The 21548-nt window shown below is 31.5% G+C and overlaps 8 protein-coding genes across 8 annotated transcripts; 4 read left to right on the top strand and 4 right to left on the bottom strand.

Moving 5' to 3' along the window:
* Positions 1 to 1042: 1042 nt before the first annotated feature.
* GO595_008592 (sel1 repeat family protein) lies at positions 1043 to 3442 on the bottom strand (the record flags this gene model as incomplete). The annotated part of the gene is made up of 1 exon (XM_067922184.1): positions 1043 to 3442. One exon carries the CDS (start codon positions 3440 to 3442, stop codon positions 1043 to 1045), a length of 2400 nt encoding a protein of 799 aa, XP_067771358.1.
* A 498-nt stretch (positions 3443 to 3940) lies between these two features.
* Positions 3941 to 5242, bottom strand: GO595_008591 (Muscle-specific protein 20; the record flags this gene model as incomplete). Its single annotated transcript, XM_067922183.1, has 1 exon — positions 3941 to 5242. The coding sequence occupies one exon, from the start codon at positions 5240 to 5242 to the stop codon at positions 3941 to 3943; it is 1302 nt and encodes a 433-aa protein (XP_067771357.1).
* A 1757-nt stretch (positions 5243 to 6999) lies between these two features.
* GO595_008590 (RasGEF domain containing protein) lies at positions 7000 to 8454 on the top strand (the record flags this gene model as incomplete). Its single annotated transcript, XM_067922182.1, has 1 exon — positions 7000 to 8454. The coding sequence occupies one exon, from the start codon at positions 7000 to 7002 to the stop codon at positions 8452 to 8454; it is 1455 nt and encodes a 484-aa protein (XP_067771356.1).
* Positions 8455 to 10639: 2185 nt separating this feature from the next.
* On the bottom strand, positions 10640 to 14208 carry GO595_008589 (uncharacterized protein; the record flags this gene model as incomplete). Its single annotated transcript, XM_067922181.1, has 2 exons — positions 10640 to 10647; positions 11718 to 14208. The coding sequence occupies 2 exons, from the start codon at positions 14206 to 14208 to the stop codon at positions 10640 to 10642; spliced, it is 2499 nt and encodes an 832-aa protein (XP_067771355.1).
* A 778-nt stretch (positions 14209 to 14986) lies between these two features.
* Positions 14987 to 15691, bottom strand: GO595_008588 (Proteasome subunit alpha type-7; the record flags this gene model as incomplete). The annotated part of the gene is made up of 1 exon (XM_067922178.1): positions 14987 to 15691. One exon carries the CDS (start codon positions 15689 to 15691, stop codon positions 14987 to 14989), a length of 705 nt encoding a protein of 234 aa, XP_067771354.1.
* Positions 15692 to 15935: 244 nt separating this feature from the next.
* On the top strand, positions 15936 to 16424 carry GO595_008587 (60S ribosomal protein L17; the record flags this gene model as incomplete). The annotated part of the gene is made up of 1 exon (XM_067922177.1): positions 15936 to 16424. The coding sequence occupies one exon, from the start codon at positions 15936 to 15938 to the stop codon at positions 16422 to 16424; it is 489 nt and encodes a 162-aa protein (XP_067771353.1).
* A 1965-nt stretch (positions 16425 to 18389) lies between these two features.
* GO595_008586 (uncharacterized protein) lies at positions 18390 to 20141 on the top strand (the record flags this gene model as incomplete). The annotated part of the gene is made up of 1 exon (XM_067922176.1): positions 18390 to 20141. One exon carries the CDS (start codon positions 18390 to 18392, stop codon positions 20139 to 20141), a length of 1752 nt encoding a protein of 583 aa, XP_067771352.1.
* Positions 20142 to 20645: 504 nt separating this feature from the next.
* Positions 20646 to 21221, top strand: GO595_008585 (uncharacterized protein; the record flags this gene model as incomplete). Its single annotated transcript, XM_067922175.1, has 1 exon — positions 20646 to 21221. The coding sequence occupies one exon, from the start codon at positions 20646 to 20648 to the stop codon at positions 21219 to 21221; it is 576 nt and encodes a 191-aa protein (XP_067771351.1).
* Between the last annotated feature and the right edge of the window lie 327 nt (positions 21222 to 21548).

Here is a 21548-nt window from a genome sequence, read left to right as displayed (position 1 = left end):
AAAATATTTTTTATATTTGAATCAACTCCATAATTAAATAATAATTGAACAATATTAATTTTATTATTTTGAGAAGCAAACATTAAAGCTGTCCAAAAATTATCAAATATATTCCAAATATATCAATTATACCAAAAATTATTTAAATAAATATTACGAAAATTATTAAAACATTTTGTAAGTTAACATCAATTTTTTCATTTTCAAGAAGACATTCAACAATATCAGTTAATCCTTTTTTTGAAGAAATCATAAGTGGTGTTCTAACAATTTTATTAAAATATCAAATAATGAATTCAAACTTTAATAAATTTTAGGAAATTTTAAGATAAAATAATATATATTTTTGATGTTTACGTTAACATTAGGATTTTTAAGAAACAATTTTACAACATTTGAACATGATATTGTAAGTGGTGTTTCAAGTTAAATGAAGAAATTCCAAACATTATAATGAAAATTGATGTAAATGAAAAAAATTTTAAAACAATCAATGAAACATTTTTTACGTTTACATCGATATCTTCCTTTTTAAGGAGTATTTCATATATCTTAATTAGTGTATATGAGCAAGCTATTGTAAGAGCTGTTTCAAATTTCTTAATTAAATTCCAAATGATTTTTGAATACATCAAATTATTTAAAATAATTTTGAAATTAGAAATTAAATATTTGAAGTATTGACATCAATGTTATTTTGGTCAAGAAGTAATTTAACAATGTCAAAATGAAATAGTTTACATCCTTTTATTAAAGCTGTTTCAAATTTTTAATGTAAATCCTATAATATATTATCGAAATTTTATAATGAATAATAAAACTTTAAAATTAACAAATAAATATATTTAACATTTATGTCAATATCTTTATGTTCAAGAAGTAATTGAACTATTTCTATGTAACTGATCCATTTTTCCTTTCTATATTATATTCTTTCAAGAAGTGCCTCTTTGAATTTATTATAATTTGAAAAGTTGATATACGCTAAAAAAAAAAAAAATAAGATTTTTCCACTCTAATTTTTTATTATAAATACTTACAATTAATCATTTATTTTGACCTTTCCTCTTGAAATCAAAGATCTTAAATTTCTTTTTGCGTTTTCATTTCCTTTAGCTGCAGCCATTTTGAAGCATTTCACAGCAGTTTCTTCATCTTTTGGCACAGCAGTCCCCTTTAAGAACATCATTCCAATATTTACCATTGCTTTTGTATTTCCTAATGCAGCAGCATCTCCCAAAAACTTTGCTGCCTTTACGTAATTTCTTTTAACTCCATTTTTACCTTTTAATAACATCATTCCCAACATTACCATTGCATCCAATTCGCCATTACTTGCTGCCAATTTCAAGTATTTTATTGCCTCATTAACATCTTTAGCTATCCCTTGACCTTTTAACAACATTATCCCGATGTTTAATTGCGCATTAGGTAAACCACAATCAGCGGCGACTTTAAAATAATGTGAACTTTTTCCAATATTCTTTTTCATTCCATTCCCTTCTAATAAAGATATTCCCATACTAAACATAGCCTTAACGAGTCCTTTATCAGCAGCTCTTTTTAAATAACGATTAGCCTCATTAATATTACGTAAGGAATTTCTTCCTTTAGATAATAATATAGCTAAGTTATATTGAGCTTGTGGGTCATCTTGTAACGCAGCCATTTTATAATAATGGATTGCAGTAACTTCGTTCTTTCGTACACCTCTTCCGAAATGAAACATTAAGCCTAAGTTTAATTGTGCTTTAGGATTACCTTTATTAGCGGAATAATCAAATAGCTTAATTGCTTCGCGATCATTTTTAGGGATATATTTCCCTTCCGCTAACATTAAGCCTAAATTTAAAGCGGCCTTTTCATGGCCTTTATTTTTCGCATATAAAAAATATTCGATAGATTTATATTTATTTTTAGCGATTTCAATTCCTTCGAACAACATTATACCATAATTATATTCACTATCAACTATACCTTGATCAGCAGATAATTTAAAATAATTCGATACATTAATGTTTTCTTTCTTCATTAATAACCCATAAATATATTGCGAATAACCATTCCCTTTTAATGCGGATGTTTTAATCCTTTGGATAATCGAATTATTATTGTTTTTAACTATACGTTGTGAAATTCGATCACAAAATGATTCATATTCTAAACGATCAGTTCCAGGGAATATAAATAATTTTCGATTTTTAACTAATTCATTAAGTTTAGGCCTTTGTTTAGGGTCAAATGAAATACAAGAATTTATTAATTCCTTTAAATGTTTTGGCGTGTTAATTGGTAAAATTGGTTTAATTCCATGCATAATATTAAATATTAATTCAGGCGCTGTAATTCCTTCATAAGGAAAATGTGATGTATACAAATGATATATTATCATCCCAAATGAATAAACATCAGTTGAATAATCATATGATTTATGGAATAATATTTCAGGAGATTTAAAGACTAAATCATTCACATTTAAATCATTTTCATCATCATGACGTATTAATCCAATGTCGCCAATTTTAGGCTCGAAATTTTCATCAAGTAATATGCTCGATGTACGTAAATCATTATGCATTAAGCCATTAGTATGTAAAAGTTGTAAACCATATGCAATACCATATATTATGATGGATTTCTTGGTGGAATTCCACCCTAATGGTGACGTAGTGCTTTGGATTAATGAGATTAATGATCCGTTTGGTATGTAATCCATTATTATTGCACTTTGCTCGCGTCTTAAAAAGTTTCGATTGATAAACCCAACAATATGAAGTATAGAAGGATGATTAAATGTGACTAATGCATCACTTTCATGGTCTTGGCCATTATTTAATGATTTTAACTTATCATTTAAAAGTGTCTTTTTGGCAAAAATCTCACCTGTCTTGATGGATTTGACAAGCTCAAAGGTAGAGGATCGGCCAGAACTAATGTTTTGTAATGAAATAAAATCACTTGATGAAAAGATTTTCATTGTCGCACGTCGACGATTGTTACGATCAAATGTTAGATCCCATGAACATTCGATTGTGGCAATGGATTTCTTACGTAGAATGGTTGAAAATGAGGCTACTTGAAGCATAACATTTTTTTTGAATATTAATGGAATAAGACTAAATTTGAAAACAGTGACTTTCTTAAGGGTAGGCGTGTTGGAAAATTTCATAAATAGTGTAATGACAAGAGGTTCTTCAAATAAAATTTCTAAATCATTTCGCATATATTCATCTGGAATAAAATGTGCTCTGAAGTTAAATTGCATGTTGTCAGTAGAGTTGACAAAAGGTGTAGTATATTCTTCAGTTTCATGTGGAAAATGTATCTTGGCACAAAATGTTTGTGGCTCTTGAAATAAGAAGCCTGTTATGTTGCGTAGCGTAATTCTAAGAGATCTGCATTCGTTGATTCTTCGTGATGAAAAATTTTCTCCATGGTACATTTATCTATCGTGCCAAACTGGGGCACCTTGTTTCAAATTCAAAAAGAAAAAAAAAAAGAATATAAGTTAAATCATGATAAAAAAAATTAAGTGGACTCCAATAATTATTATTCAAATAACTCCTTAGTTTTTTCAAAACCAATTGTAATACACAGTCAAGTGCCGTATAACATATTCAAAGCAATTTCCAAATATAATCTTTAAACATTCTATTATTGAAAAATATATTAAACATAAGATATAAATATCAATTCCTTTTTGATCAAGAAGTAATTTGGCAATTTCTATTCAGATGCATGAATAAGTGCTGTATAAAATAATTTCCAAATAAAGTTATAAATGAAATTCCTGTCTTCTTTAATGTGTCCTCGCTTCAAAGTAAAATGAAATGACATTATTTTGCACTTTCAAAAATTGAATGAATTACTTAAATTGTAAAATATCAAAAAAGTGTTGAATCGTTCAAAAAGTTGTTTTAGGACAAGAATTTTTGTTTACTTACCGCCACTTTTGTCCATGGAACTCGTTTTCGTGCGGGTTCATAATAACTCCGTGTTCTGAATATCTTCCCGCTTGCTTTGCATACTCTGCTTGTTTCATAGCCTCGTCCTGATAAGTTCCGATGTAGGCACGTGGCTTATTGTATGAACTTGGGGGATTTGGTACTGTGCGTCCACCGAGGTTTTCTGTCTTGTTGTTGTTATTTGTTGTACCGCGGTTGTACATGTTCTTGAGATTATTTACACCACCCGCAGTTGATCTGCATTCCTGTTGCGGTGAAGGCTTGGATTGATATGAAGGAGTTGGCTTCGATTGATATGAAGGAGCTGGTTTGGATTGATATGATGGTGCTGGCTTCGATTGGTAAGAAGGTGCTGGTTTGGATTGGTAAGATGGCGCTGGCTTGGATTGATATGATGGAGCTGGCTTAGATTGATATGAAGGAGCTGGTTTGGATTGTTGATAGCTTGGAGTTGATGATGGTGGGGTATATTGTTGTGGCTTTAATCCTCCTCCTGATGGCTTTGATTGATATGAAGGAGCTGGTTTGGATTGTTGGTAGCTTGGGGTTGATGATGGTGGGGTATATTGTTGTGGTTTGAGACCGCCGGAACGTGGGGCATTTGATGGTGGTGGAGCTTTAACGCTGGAATAAGCACCGCCTGTTGGTCCATAGAAAGAAGAATCTTCTTTGAATTTTTGTCCATGATATTCATGCTCTTGTGGGTTCATTAAAACACCATGGCTGGTGTATCGACCTGCATCTTTGGCCTTTTGTGCTTGCATGTTTGCTTCATCAAGTTTTGTTGGCATGCATGCAGTTCTATCGATTTGTTCCTTTGTGAAATGTGATCTATTAGCTTCACTTTGGTGTGCTGCATCTGGAAGGATTGGACCACGATAGCCTGGCTTGTATTGAACATTACGTGCAAGAGCAACCATATTGGTTAAGAACAAGCCCATATTGCGATTATCATAAACATCTTCGAAAACGCATGTTTCGTTATCTTTGCATCCAAGTTTAACACAAGCGTTTTGGAAAGCACCAAAGTTTTCTCTTCTGAACATAACAATTGGTGATTGATGAATACGAGGAATCATTCCTGGAGATAGCCTATTGATTAATTCGCAAAGAATAGTACCATCCATTAAAGCTTCTCTAAGATTTCCTGGTATTTTTCTTCCGATGATTCCTTCCATCCAGGCACGTACTCTTCCTTCAAGAGCTACATCATAGCTTGCAGCACGTTTTTGAGCAAGGTCGGCATAAATGCCCATTTCCTTTGGCCTTGTCGACATTTGGAAAATGGACAACCCAAATTATTTTCACTTTTTGAAACGATTAGCCTCAAATATTTCAATGGCCAACAATTTTTGGGTATCTTTTAAATCCGTTTTTAAATAATGAATATCGTTGGTTGTCAAAATCAAAATTTCTTGAAAAAAACCAATGAAATAATAAAATTTATAATTTTATTGTTATATATAATATGTGAATAAAAATAATTAAGCTTGAAAATAAATCAAATTTCACTAAAACAGAAAATAAATGTGTTCGAAAAAAAAATTCAATTTTTGAAATAAATCTGAACAAAAGGGGTTAAATCTGGTTAATGTTAAATCTGGTTGTAAACAATTTTCAATGAAAAAAAGGGTTCGAGGAAATTCAATTTACAGTCCGAAATCCCTTATTTAACGTACATTGAATCATGCCGCTGAACAAAAAACTCTATATTCCTTATTAAAAATGAATAAAATGATAAAAATATGGTCATCACCATAACTTGCTTTCTTGTATCTAATTTAAGAAATTTTTTATACTCAAATCAATTTTTGGATCATTAAATTTTCAAAACAATTTTTTCCCCAATAATTATTGTTAATCTGGCAATTTCTTATATGAAAAACTTACATATCTGATTTATAAAAATGTGTTTTTCAACTTTTCTCAAAAACAAAATTCATTTAAAGGTCAATGGACAAAAGTTAATATACTATTTAGCATTATGTCTTTCGAAATTTTTAGATATAATGGAAATATGAGGTTTCGGTTCAAGTTGTTTAATCTCAATTCAACCAACTCTTTATCACAAACTTCGACTCAAAATAAACAATCCAAATAAACATCAATTGTTTCATTATATCTTGATTGATAAAATGAGATATCTCAAGAAAAATATTTTTGGTACAAATATGAGTTACAAACCTAACCAATTTTGAGTATGATGAATAAGCTTTTACAGAGCAAAAGTAGCATCTTTAACTACAACAAATGTTGCAGGGAACTACATCATGTTATTTTACAAAAGTATATAAAAATGGATCATACAATGTAATTTCGATTGTAATAAAATCATTTTTAATTATATCAGAATCAAATGGAAAAATTCTTATTTTGTTTGGCGAACAAAGAGAATTCATCATCTCAAAAACGTCGTTGTAAAATTGCAAATTCAATCAGGAAATGTTTCAAGGCATTGAAATTTGGATAACGTCATCCAAATTTATGAATTTTGATAGTATACCTCAAAATTGTATTAATACTTAGATAAGAAATTTTTATATGGTTTACAAAATCGTAAAATGACACAAAAGTGTCTTCATTTTTTAACATAATCATACAAACACATGTAACAATATCGATTTCTCATTACGCCACAAGATCATTTCTTTATTTTTCATTCTTTTTGCTGAGGGAACGAAAACAATGCTTCCGCCATGATTTGAAAGGGACAGTATTTTTTGAACGTTGACATTTTTTCAACCTCTCAAAACATTTGTCAATCATAAAATCTTTTTTATTTTTCCACAAACGAGCAATCCTAGATCCGAAGAAACATAATAGGAGTATTACATACCCTTCCACTCACGCTTACAACAAATGTTTTATTTAATAAATCAATTTAAAACAGATCTTTTTTCGGAATTTGTTTCGAAGTTTGACCAGCGTTTCACAAAATAATTGAGCCGAAAACGATTATGTAAACCATTTTTCTGAGAAATTTCGCTAGTCATAAACCGTTTCCCTCAATTCAAACAAGCGTTCAGAAGTTGATATGCAAAGATCCCCTACAGAATCAGCCTTCTTTGACCATGATCACCCTTTAAACTTTCGTACAAAACGTGGTACTATAAATTTTAATAACAAGACAGGTATTCCCATTAATCCTTTAAAGACCAAAGATATCGAACGCGAAACCTTTCTTAAGCAGCTTTACGAAGAACTAGGGCTTACACCCGACGAACTTAACCTGGTCAAAGAGGTTAATTTTGCAGTCCCCAAAGATCCAAAAGAATATGTTATTAATCCTGAAACAGGTAAGATCTCTGCAGCTTCAATTGTTCAACTCTTTCTTGTTCTTACAGATCCAGATACAGGTCTAGATTTCCAGCGTCAATTTCTTCAAACCTTTGTTTGTTACATGCGTCCTCAACTATTATTATCCATGCTTATTACCCGATACACAGTTCCCCTCAACGTTCCTGACATCAATATTACGTCAGCTAATTCACTCAATCAAATTCAAATCAGAATTATTCGAGTTCTAAGCTCATGGCTCAACATGTCCACCCTCCACTTCAAGGACGACAACATGGTCACAGGACTTCTCAAGTTCTCAGCCTTTATTCGTGATGAGACTCTTGATGAAGCCCATCAATCCAACCAATATAAGATCGTCACCAGTGAAATTAATCGTTTTACGGGGTCAGGCAGCAAGCCTGTTGTCACGAAACGTGAAATGCCCGATCCGATCTTACCTCGAATTAAAGAGGACAAATGGACCTCAATCCAGATCTTCAATCCCGAAGAAGTCTCACGACAGTTCACGTTGCTACATTCAGACTTATTCCGACGCATTGAACCGAATGAATTATTGGAAGCGATTTGGTTCGATAACAAACAAGGCACTCACAAACTCAACGAACTTATCCGTATGTTCGATATCTTCTCTGGATATGTATCATTAACTGTATTAAATGGTGCAAATTCACGAGAGAGGGCACATGTGTATAAGTATTGGGTCGACGTAGCGACCGAATTCGAAAAGATACACAACTACCACGGGCTGTTTAGTGTTTGTTGCGGGCTTAACCACGCGTCTGTGAAGCGATTGTACAAAACGATGAAAGTGATCGGCAAAACAAAGCCACAGAAGAAGGCACTGATGGACAAACTGTTCCAAATCTGCGACTTCTCTGACGACTACGGCGCGTATAGAGCGATTATCGCGAAGGCTGTTGAGCCATGCGTGCCATTCATCGGATGCTTCCAAAAGGACTTGAAGTATGTCCAAGAAACATACCCAAACAGAATCGAAGGGCTGATTAACTTTAAGAAGTGCGTCGAGTGCTATGCATTGCTGAAGACGATACAGAGATTCCAGAATATCGGTTACTATTATATACCTGTGCCCAAGTTACAGAAGCTGATTTTGGATTTGCAGGAACCTCCGTCAACAACAGAGTTAATGAAGATTTCGTTGTCAAAAGAAAAAAAGAAAAACGGTTAAATGAAATACAAATAAAAAAATAGTAAACACCGGACTGTGAAATTTAAATGTGGAATAATCGTTTTGACTTGAAAAACTTCGGCCATTGAATGGAACGATGAGAAAATTAAATGAAGAAACGATCGCTTCGACTTGTGTAACACAGACCAAATAATCACAGAAAATCGTTTCAATCAATAATGATCGTAAACTTCTAAAATAAATCAGTATTAGTGTATGATGATTCGACTGATTCGATAGTTTAAAGGAAAACTCAAAAATTCATTTGTATTATTTTTTGGACTTTTTTTAAAGATTCATTTGAGGTACTATTGGCATTGTCAGGAAAAACGGCATCTTGGATCAAAGATTCAACACTTAGAAATCGAATGATAATGAAGTTCAACAAAGCGATTTTAAAATTAATTGAATCATTGTGAGCAAATTAAAAAATTTATAAAAAAGAGATTAGATCTTCGATGAATAATATTCATGGAACCTATATTATAGATATTATTAATGAAATAGTAAGAATTGGAAACATAATCTTTATTAATTATTTTTTTATAGGAAGGAAATGACCTGAAAATTTCTTTTTTTATCTTAAATTCAAGAAAAAAAGAATTCATACAATATTTAGTATTGTAATTATTGCACCTCTTATGTTTAGCTGAAAAAATATTTATATCGGTTTAGTTGTGTTCTAGATCAAAAAGATATTGACATCAAAGCCAACAATTTTTTTTTATGTTTTATTTAAAATTTATCTATATATTTTCATATTTCATAATAATATTTAAAGTTTTAATTTATGCTGCAAAAAATCTTAAAATTATGAAGTTAATTCTTAGACAAAAAGGAATCGATATTAATACAGTAAATACTTTTTAATTTTACTACATGTAATGATCAAACTTTCTTTGATAATATACTAGTTGCAGCCAGCAGGATTTTCAACCAAATTCGGGAACCATTTTAATAATTTATTTCAAATGCTTGTATTGATATTGCATTAATAATATTTGCTTTTAAATAAAATGGATACAACATTTTTTATGAATGTAACAAAAAACGTTTCATAAACAAGAATGGAATTTAATTAAATAATTTCCATGTTCAATTGAAAATATGTTATGTTTAAAATTATTCAAATACTTCATAAACATAAAAAAAAAATACTTAATTTACATGTATTTTGTTTGATTAATATGTGTTTTTGGAAATTCAAATTTGTACATGGCATTTAAACATATGGATGCTTATAATATATAAATCATTAAAACCAATAAAATAAATAATTTTTTTATTTAATCAGTTTTTATTGCAGCGTTTTGATTTAAAGTACTTTAAATATAATATTATGTCTGACTTAATGAAGAAAAATTTTTATCATTATAAAATTATAAAATCATTAATAAAAATACGATAATATTTATCAAATCATTACATGTTATTAAAAAATACAATAAGAAAAGATTATTGTTAATAAATCTTTCAGATATATCTGGAATTATTCCGAAAAGACTCAACACACTAAAAAAGATTAAACAATAAAATCTTGTATTTTAAATTTATGGATCATGTGATTATGTAAATTAATAAAAATAATTTTATAAAAATCTTTCAATTTATTGTAACATAATTACAAAAATAATTATTATAGAAATATTGATAATCATTTAAGTGAAAGAAAAATTATGTTATTAAAACAAAGGAATGAAGTAATTTGATAAAAAATGATTGATATCATAAATATCAGATGTTAGATTTATATAAAATATTTTAATCAATTTTAAATATGAATTTAGGATTTTCTTTTTAATCTGTAAATATATTAATATATCGTATTTTTAATGAATATCAATATACATATCAACACACAAAAACATCAAATAAAACAGACAAAATCAAACAAATAATATTTTTATTCAAACAATATAAATAATATAATATATAAACAATATATAATAATAATAATAATATATAATATTATATGATAACCTTTTTTACCAGGCTAATAAATCAAACAAAATATTTGTTGTTTTTTTAAATATTTTATTCTTAATCATCATACTTTACTTTTATACAATCTCTTACAGACTAATTTCTATCTCTAGAATATCCTCTTCTATCTCCATAATACGGATGCGAATCTTTTTGTATATGATCACTTCTTTTACCTCTGTAATCATTTCTTGGATTGTAATTATCTCTCTGGGGATAATCATTTCGTTTGTAACTATCCCTTTGAGGATAATCATCTCTTTGTTTGTAATTATCTCTCTGAGGATAATTATCATTTCGTTGATCAAAACTATCTCTCGGAGGATAATCATCTCTTTGTTTGTAATTATCTCTCTGAGGATAATCATTTCGTTGTTTGTAACTATCCCTTTGAGGATAATTATCATTTCGTTGATCAAAACTATCTCTCTGAGGATAACTATCATTTCGTTGTTTGTAACTATCTCTCGGAGGATAACTATCAATTCTTCGGTATTCATCAATTCTTTGATTGTGGTTATCTCGCGGAGGATAATCGTCTCTTTGACTATAACTATCATTTCTCTGATTATAACTATCATTTCTTTTACTGTAACTATCATTTCTTTGACTAAAATTATCATTTCTTTGACTATAACTATCATTTCTTTGATTAAAACTATCATTTCTTTGGTTATAACTATCATTTCTTTGTATACTATCATTTCTTTGTATACTATCATTTCTTTGATTATAACTATCATTTCTTTGGTTATAACTATCATTTCTTTGATTAAAACTATCATTTCTTTGGTTATAACTATCATTTCTTTGATTAAAACTATCACTTCTTTGTATGCTATCATTTCTTTGGTTGTAATCATCTCGTTGATAGTCATCGCTTCTATGATAATTATCGCCTCTTTGATTGTATCCTACGTCATGAGTATTTCGTGGCTTAAATTCATTACGTTGCATTTGATTATCTCTGTAATCATTTCGATAATTTCGATTTTCGTTTTCATTTTTATCTTCAATATGAGGATTATTTCCATAATAATTATAATTATTTATGCGGTATGCATGTTGTGGAGTTTCATTATCATTTCGTTTTACATTATACATTTGAGTTCCATTTCCTTCTTGACGAAATCGATTAAAAAATTGTTGTGGAATTTCATGATTGTTATTATTATATTCATTTCGATTAGTATTTTGTTGTATATTTTCATCCGGAGTTTTGTTTTGCAGATTTCCAAAATGTTTTGACGTTTCCCTATTAATTGGAGTTGATGGAGGACGTCGACGAATAATTCGTGGCACAATAAGATCTTCAAAATCTTCATCTTCAACATCTTCATTTTGATTTGATGTGTTTTCTTCATTTGAAACAGTTGTTTTTGTTTCATTTTCTTCATGTTTATCATTATCATCTTCTGCATATATATCAATTTCTTCATCATCATCTTCTTTAATTGCTTCTGTTTTTATTTCTTTTTTGACTGTAACATTTGGTTTTATTTCTTCTTCTTTTATAGTTATTTCTTCATTTATATGAGTTATTTGCTTCCTTCCTCTTTTATTTGGTACATTTTCTTCTTCTGTTTTAATAGGTTCTTCCTTCACAACATTATTTTGTGGTATTTCTTCTGTTTTCTCGCTTTCTTCTTTAATAACATTCTGTGGTTTCCGTCCTCTTCTCTTTGGTGTCTCTTCTTTTACAACGTTCTTTGGTGGAATATCTTCTGATTTATCTGTTTCCTCTTTAATGGCATTCTTTGGCTTCCTTCCTCTTCTCTTTGGTACTATTTCTTCTTCTGTTTTAATAGGTTCTTCTTTTACAACATTTTTTAGTGGTATTTCTTCAGTTTTCTCGCTTTCTTCTTTAATAACATTCTGCGGTTTCCTTCCTCTTCTCTTTGGTGTTTCTTCTTCAGTTTTCTCGCTTTCTTCTTTAATAACATTCTGTGGTTTTCTTCCTCTTCTCTTTGGTGTTTCTTCTTTTACAACGTTCTTTGTTGGAATATCTTCTGATTTATCTGTTTCCTCTTTGATAGCATTCTTTGGTTTTCTTCCTCTTCTCTTTGGTGTCTCTTCTTCTGTTTTATCGGATTTCTCGCTTTCTTCTTTAATAACATTCTGCGGTTTTCTTCCTCTTCTCTTTGGTGTCTCTTCTTCAGTTTTATCGGATTTCTCGCTTTCTTCTTTAATAACATTCTGCGGTTTTCTTCCTCTTCTCTTTGGTGTTTCTTCTTTCACAAAGTTCTTTGGTAGAATATCTTCTGATTTATCTGTTTCCTCTTTCGGCGCATTCCTTGGTTTCCGTCCTCTTCTCTTTGGTGTCTCTTCTTCTGTTTTCTCGCTTTCTTCTTTAATAACACTCTGCGGTTTTCTTCCTCTTCTCTTTGGTGTCTCTTCTTTCACAACGTTCTTTGGTGGAATATCTTCTGATTTATCTGTTTCTTCTTTCGGCGCATTCCTTGGCTTCCTTCCTTTCCTCTTTGGCGCTTCTTCTTCTGTTTTGTCTGTTTTCTCACTCTCCTCTTTAGCATTCCTTGGCTTTCTTCCTCTCTTCTTTGGTGTTTCTTCTTCAGTTTTCTCACTTTCCTCTTTAGCATTCCTTGGTTTTCTTCCTCTTTTCTTTGGCGTTTCTTCTTCAGTTTTCTCACTTTCCTCTTTAGCACTTTTTGGCTTTCTTCCTCTCTTCTTTGGCGTTTCTTCTGTTTTATCTGTTTCTTCTTTAGCAGAATTCTTTGTCTTTCTTTCTCTTCTTTTGTTTTTAGTTTCTTCAGCTTTATCAGTTTCTTCTTTAGGTGTATACTTTGACTTTTTACCTTTTTGCTTTTCTTCAACATTTTTACTCTTCTTTTGCACTACTTTGTTCTTACTTTCTTTTGTTACTTCTGATTTTTCTTCAACCTTCACTTCTATTTCTTTAACTTCATATTGTTCTTCTTCCCTCTCTTCAGTTTCTTCGACTATTTCTTCTATTGGTTCACTCATTAATTTTTCATAAAGATTTGATTTCGAATTTTCATCTAAATTAAAATGAGTGATAATATTTTCTCCTTTAAGTTCACCAACCGTTTCTATTCTCAATTTTTCAAAGAATTTTCTTCTATCGGTTGCCACTTTCTTTGTAGATGATACAATTTCAGTTGGATCACCGATTTGATTAATTTCATCGTTTTCGTATATCTCATATAATAAATCCGTTTCTGGTGGTGGAATATCAGGTACATGTTCATTCCAAAGGTCTTCAAAAGTTTCATCAAAATTTATCAATGAATCAAGTAATGAAATTGGTGGAGGTGGACAATTTGGTGGTTCTTCAGAGTTTTGTATTTCAAGAGGAATGAAACGCCATTTCTGTAATGATGCATTCGAAATTGTTGCTTGATATTTTTCCCTTTTGAAATATTTGTCACATTTTTCATCAACCTCTCGAAAAGTGTTTTGGATAAAATTCCGTTGATAATGGGGAAGTAGAAATTCAAACCATTTGTGCTTAGAACTGGGTGATTCAATGGGTATCTCTTTAAGATCAAAAGCTTTGTTAACAACAGCAAGTGCAATAACTTCGGATGGAACAATGTAAAATACTTCAAATTTCATAATGAATTTAAGAAGATCAGCCGCAAGACGGGTAATCTCTTTGTCAAAGCTTTGGATAGTTGCGTTTCCAACTATGCCGATAATATGCCAATGTAAAAAAGTATAAATAAATCGTTGAACATGGTCATGAGGAAGTGGCGCCGAAAAATTAAAATCTATCTCATAGAGAATATCCATTTCGGTTTGGTTAAGAGCTTTTGAGTAATATTGATTGAATTTTTGTATGTCAAAATTATACGTAAAATCAATGTGAAGAAGACGCATAAAAGGATATTCATTTATCGACTGGGGATCTTGACGTATTTTGTTAATGATTTTATGGAAACTATCTGTCGAATCTTGGAGAAAGAAATTATAAGAAAATCGTTGATTAAAAACTTTTGAAGCAATATGATACGCTGCTGTTGCTGAAAAAAATATTATTTCATCAGATGATGCCTCTGGATGATATGATTTTTGGAAGTAATATAAAGTTGATACCATTATGTTTGGATTAAAATATGTATTTTTAATAAAAAATTTTATCAATCCGAGCGCATAATGAATAACATCATTTGGGAGATAAGGTAGAGTCGAAAATGATTGTGCTTTTTGTGCTTGCATGCCTCTACCAAAATTGGAAAATCAGTCAATTTTTTCACATGAACACTGAAAAAAAACATACTGGCCCAAAAAGCCCGCCAATTATTTTTTTGTGATTTTTCTGGGATATTTGATATTATTCTGATTTTTAACTAATTTTTTAATCTTGGTTACCTTTTTTGGAGTTAATTTTAATATGTTCTTTTTCAATAATGCATTTTATGATTGTAATCAAATTTCCAATTTAAGGAAAATCTTCAATATTTCCAAATTTGGTTTGTTATTTATTATGTTTAATGCATTGTTCATATTGTTTTTATATTTTTTCGTTGAACAAAAAATTAAACTGAAAATTACTTATTAGTTAAATCATTTATTTTTTGTTAATTGATTCAATCAAAGCATTTAATTCATTTTCGCCCATTAATGACATTGATTCTCCGCGCTTCATAATTGCTACTTCCAAATTCTTTGCGCCATTTTCAACAACTTCAAGAAGGGATCCAACTGCAAGCTTAATTGCGTCTTCGTCGCTCATGTCTTCTTTGTAATGCTTTTCGAGATATTCCATGACTGTTTGATCATGTCTTCCGATTGTTCTAGCTTTCCATTCTGTGTACCCACCAGAAGGAAGAGTTTCGTATATGTGTGGTTGGTTAGTAGAATCGAATCCGCAAACTAAAGTTGCAACACCAAATGGTCTTACACCACCAGATTGTGTATAACGAAGTTGAATAGTTGCAATGTAACGAGCTGCTCTTTCAACAGTAATTGGGTCTTCGTATGTAAGGCGATGGCTTTGACATTCAACTTGCGCTTTTCCAACAAGAACTCTTGCATCAGCATGTAAGCCTGCAAATGCACACATGATGTGGTCATCAAGAGCAATGACTTTTCGGAATGTACCTGGATCTTGTAATTTAGCAACAGTAGATTTTTCAACAGCAATTACAATTAAATCCTTAGATTGTGCAGCAACAACAGTTGTTCCTCTCTTAACTGCTGCGTGCGCATGCTCTATTTGAAAAAGACGGCCATCTGGACTGAATCTTGTAATTGAACGTGAATATGACGACATTGTTGGAAATTGTGTCACTTTTCTTCTTTAGTTGGCCGAATCAACTTCTGGTTTAGAAGTCAAGAAAATGAAGAAACAAATGAGCTTTAAATAGCTTATGTTTTATAATTTCATTATGAAAATAATAAAAATCTATCAATCAATAAATATTTATTTTTTTGAAAAAATAAAATAATGAGAACGTTTAAACAAACGGTTCCTTGTAAATGCACTTTTTCGGTTTGTTGACTTTGGCCTTTCTTCAATGGGAACTAAATACACATATCAATCAAAAGGCACACCTGTCCTAAAAGCTTGCACTCCATCTGAACGCGTTCACTTCAAGCCAATGTTTGAAACAGGTAGGGCCATCAAAGGTATGAAAGTTAGCAAAGCACTTTCATATCTCGAAGCAGTTATCGAACATAAACGTGCTGTTCCATTCTTCCGCTACAACGAAGGTATTCCACACCATGCACAAGGTAAGGAGTGGGGATGCCCATCCTCTCGCTGGCCAGAAAAATCTGCCAAACTCTTTATCAAATTGATTAAGAATGCTTTAGCAAGCGCTTCACAAAAACCAGAAATCAATGTTGATAACTTGGTTATTGCTCATGTTCAATGTAACTATGCAAGAATGTACCGCTATCGTCGTATCCATCAAGCACATGGTCGTGTTAAGTGCTATGCATCTCCACCAACAAATGTTCAAATAGTTCTTGCTGAAGAAAAGAAGCCAGTCAAGGCTGCTTAAATAATAATTATTACTATTTATGACGTTATTATATGTTTTGTTCATTTTGAATTGTTGATTGAGATTCTTCAGCAAACATTGTATACTGTGAATTAATACTTGTTTTGTTTCTGTTGCTTGTTATTTTGTTATTTTGCTTTCTTTATTGGACGTTTAGATTCAAGGGCACCCCGTTCAAACGCCCGCCGTTTATTTTCTACCGTTAAAAAATGGAAGAAAATAAAAGTGAAGTTTCAGAGGAAGAAATCCAATTCCCTGGCTTCACAGAGTGGAAGAGAACAAGGTGTTGTTGTTTTAAAAATGCTATTGATATAGGTGTTGATGGAGTAACTTATTTAGGTCATTGGCAAGTCCAGCTTGGAATGCCAATTACTGTAAATATCATAATAATTACTTCATATATTATTGCTATCTCATTAATTATTCCTTCATTTCATAGTTTTTTTACCTCATCAATCAACACAATACTATTATCAATTTTATATTTTTTATTTACATATTCATATTTCCGGGTTATAATTGATGGGCCAGGTTATTTACCATTTTATTGGCCTGACAAAGAAATTGTTGAACCTGTTCCAAATGAGTCAGAAACTACTTCTCTTTTACATATCTCAGATGATTTATCACCAGCTGGGATTATATCTAACGATGAACAAGCCAAATGGACCAAAACACGGCCTCGTCCAAATCGGTGTATTTTATCATCATTTGCACGTCGTTATGTCATTCGTCCTGACCATGTCTGTGGATGGACCACTTCATGGATAGGCAAACGCAACCATAAATTCTTTCTTTTGTTTAATTTTTGGGGGTTTATATATATTTCATATTTCCTAACATTAGACTTAATTGGGATCATAAAAGAGTTTAAGACAGAAGATCCGTCATTATTTATTGTTTTGTATTTGATTTACACATTTCTCGCATTACTGTTTATGGTATTGACTGGTTCGTTTGTGTTTTCGCACTTCTATGGCGCGTTCATCAACCAAACAAGTTGGGAGGAGTGGCAAAAGTTCAAAGAGAACCAATATGACAAAGGTTGCGTGAGGAATATTGAAGATGTCTTCGGGCCGATTAAGTATTGGTATTTGTTCTTTTGCCCTGTTTCGCCTTGGAAAGATATGAGCAATGATGAACTCATTCGAAATTATGAGTCTGGCTATGGGAATATTGAAAGAATTTAGAGAAAAGTTAAATAGAAATTATTGTTTGAATGTAAAACATAAAATTAAATATTTTTTAATTGTTTAATAAAAAATGAAACAAATGTAAAGTGAATTATGTGATGAAAATTGTTTATTTTTTAAATAATAAACCAAAAGGAACACCAAAGTTAAGAATCATTTGCTGTTAAAAACATATTCTATTTTTAATGACTATACTTACATATTAAGAGATGACGTTTAAGAGAAACAAATTTTCCCCCACATTATGACCGTTATGGACGCCGATAATCGGACGTTATTGTATGGATGTCGACCGTTAAAAATAAATTCAAAAAAAAAAATGATCAAATTGTAAATTCTATTGACAAAAAAACAGTGGTACATTTCAATATGTAACCGCCATTGTAAGGTCGCATATTCCCAGAATCAGAATCTTCGATCAACAATGAGTAAGAATGTTGTCGGAGCTGATGTTCCGAGATATCACGCAAACCCTATTGAACAACAAATTTTGATTCGTGGGTTGAAACTGTATTTTTTTTTCCCTGAAAGATCACAAAACAGAATCAAAATTGCAAAAGAATTTTCTCAATTACTCAGAAATTACTCTCCCCATTGGACTCACAGAGCAGTAAGACTTTGGTTTAACAATAACAGACATACTTATTACAATGCAAATGCTGGTGATATACCATCAATGCCAATAGGGATGAATATGTTTCAACCTCCTAATGGCCAATTTCAGCCCATGATCCCAAATCAAAAAACGCTAAATGAACCCATACCAAACGGTATGCCAAAACCACCACAACCTCCCCCACTCGCACAAACCCAAAGACCCATTCCCAAACTTCCAGTAATTGTTTCGCAACCTCAACCAATATCTCAAAACATTCCAAAACCACAACCAATATCTCAAAACATTCCACAACCTCCTCAAAAGGCCCAATTTCCATTCCCCACACAGCCACCCAAAGCTCCTACACCTATTTCCCCGCAAGTAGTCGAAAATGAAGTCAAAACCATTTTACCACAATCAATACCAGTTAAAGCCTATCAAATGCCTATCAAGAAGTCGCCTCTCTCTCCCTCTAGTGGAAATCCCATCTCAATGACGCCTATCCAACTTTCACCTGTTCATACAGAGAAATCACCAATTCAATTTTTACCATTTTCAGACAACACTACATCATATGGAGGCATCAAGTCGATGAAACCCATCTCTTTCCGTAATAATTCACATACTAGTGAGCCATCCATTGATCAAACATACACATCAGTATCAGCATTATGGAATGAAATCCAACACATGCAACCTAACGACCCACGTATCTCACAATCGATTGCTGATTTTGATGATCTTTGTAATTCATTCATTGCTAAATTCGGACCAATTCAACCCGAGAAAGTACATCCTATGCTTCCAGCCATAAAGTTTCCATTTACAGATGAGAAATCCCTCGATTTATCAAGCTTAGATTTATCATATGATTTCTCTGCAACCGATCTGATAAGGACCGACTCATTTGGCAGGGCACCCTCACTCACCAGTCAAATTTTTTCGGCTAAGGACAATTTTGCCTCACAAAACATATGGAACAACCGACCGTTTACTGATGAGAACGTTATGCATTTTGAGAACACAGCGCTCAACAATGAGTTTGCAGCGATAATTATGGTCCCTTTTGGATCAACGCAAAAAGGACTATCAGTGAATAAGTATCATGAAAAAAACTCTCAATGGTTATTATATAATATAGAACTTAAGAATAAAGTTGAATCAATGGCTTTAGGATCTTTATCTGCTTGGCTATTAACATCAAATAGTGTCGCAAACGTGCCTTTCTCAAAGACAATGGATACAAAAATGGCACCTATGCCTGAAACTCCGGGAGTTCGATGTATTACATCATTTAATAATGGATCTGTTGTTCATTTTTCGAATTCATCTGACTTAATTTTCTTGGACAACGAGATGCATCAAACCATAACACCGACAAAATATAAAGGTATTACAGCAATTGCTCCTACAAATGATAAATTAATGTGTTGTATCACTGGAAGTTGTGCCTTAAGGATGATAAGTGCAACAGGAGATGAAATAAGAACATTTGCGGGCCACTGTGCTCCAGTAACGGGGGTTGTTCACATGGGAAACGAAGTTTTTGCTTCTTTCTCAAGTGATTCGACCGTTAGGATTTGGGACTCGCGACAGTTTTTACCGGTCACCACCATATCGGCGCCCGATAGCTCAGTGTGCTGTCTTTCGGGCACCCCGGAGTACGTTATATGCGGTTTTCACAACAAAAAGATAGGAGTTGTTGACCTAAGAAAACCTTCAGGTAAGGCAATATTAGGTGTTAATACACAAGATTATGAACCAATTAATATGTGTTATGATCAAAACTATGATACTTTGGCAATGTTTGGTATTACACAAAGAGGAACTAATGATGATTCAATGCGATTTTTCGATATAGATGGAAGCAAAAGCCAAAGAGTATTTAGAACTTATCAAAGTTTTATTGGTATCAACTCAAAATAATTGGTATTGTTCATTATGTGTGTTAAAAAAAATTCCACAAATGTTATTAAATAACAATTGTCGATTTAATTCTTATTTTATGTGTGTAATAAATGAATAAGAATAAGCAATTTAATCAAAAGTTATAATTCCATTTTACAAATCGAAAAAAAAAATTATCATATTTTTGAAGGTTATACGAATTTAATATCAAAAGATATAACATTATTTTTTCGTTAAAGTTATGATTTTTACATTTATTAACCCAAAAAATCCAAAATTGGGAAGCTGAAAAACTTTAAAAAAAAACGTTCGAACGAGCAAAAAGTAAATCAGTCAACATTGTGTGGTATACATAACTGATTTTTGAGTGGAAGCTTTTTGAGCGAAAACTTAAGTTTTGAAATATTGTCAATTCTTTATTGATGCAATCTTCCCACAATCTCAATTTTAAACCGATGACAGCACTCAAATTCTGGTTGTAACGTATAGAAATTTTTGGGAAGTCTGGCCTTTTATCCTTCCATGGAACAATTTAAACACTTTTATTGCCATTGCAATAATGTAGATGTTCGTGGAAGGGAGGTTGACCTTCACCATAAAACTGCTCTAAACTATGCTTCACTTCGTGGAGTTTTAGCAAGGTGCAAACAATATCCACTTATCCAAGTTGCTACTTCATCAATCACAATTAAGAGGTGGAATAAAATCTCTATAACCAAAATCAGTAAGGTAAAATATCAATTGACATGTCATGTTTGCTCACAAAATATGGACATACTGCCAAGTCGTAATAATTACTACGTTCAGTTTGACCAGAATTGTACCTCCCTTACTCCATTCGATAATTCTGTTCCAAATGAAATTCGTGATTTATTTGATTTAACGGCTTCGTCGAATGAAAACTCACCTTTCAATAACCCTATTTCTTTAATGAATACAGAGCACTTGTTCACACTTGAACCTGAAATCTTAATTTCGGATGATGATAATGATGATTATGCTATTATGTTTGGAAACCAACATGAAAGATTTGTTGGTTCTTTCCAAAGTAGCGTTGTTTACTCTCCATTCTCTATGAATGAAGATAATATTTTTTAATTATATCTAATAGTAAAAATAAATCACGATTTAAAATCTGCTGTATAAAATGAAAATAACCGCTGGCGCATCGTTTCGATTCAAACTGTATTCAATTTTTTGAATCAGATTGTGGCGGTTTCACTCAACTTTAAAGAAAAACTTGTATAGAAATCAATATAAAATGTTTTGCATAATAAACGAATATCGAAGTCGAAATACATGAAAATAATGAAACAATATTGTTTTTCTTTTTGGAACATATATTTTTTTCTCGTTATGTTGAAACGTAATCTTTTTATATTATGATCATATCGTTATTTTTCTTGAGTTATTTTATTTATAAAA

Source organism: Histomonas meleagridis (assembly GCF_020186115.1).
Source record: "Histomonas meleagridis strain 2922-C6/04-10x chromosome Unknown contig_68, whole genome shotgun sequence".
Lineage (NCBI taxonomy): Eukaryota > Parabasalia > Tritrichomonadida > Dientamoebidae > Histomonas > Histomonas meleagridis.
The sequence above is the reverse complement of the archived record's forward strand: the minus strand, read 5'-3'. Positions and strand labels throughout refer to the sequence as shown.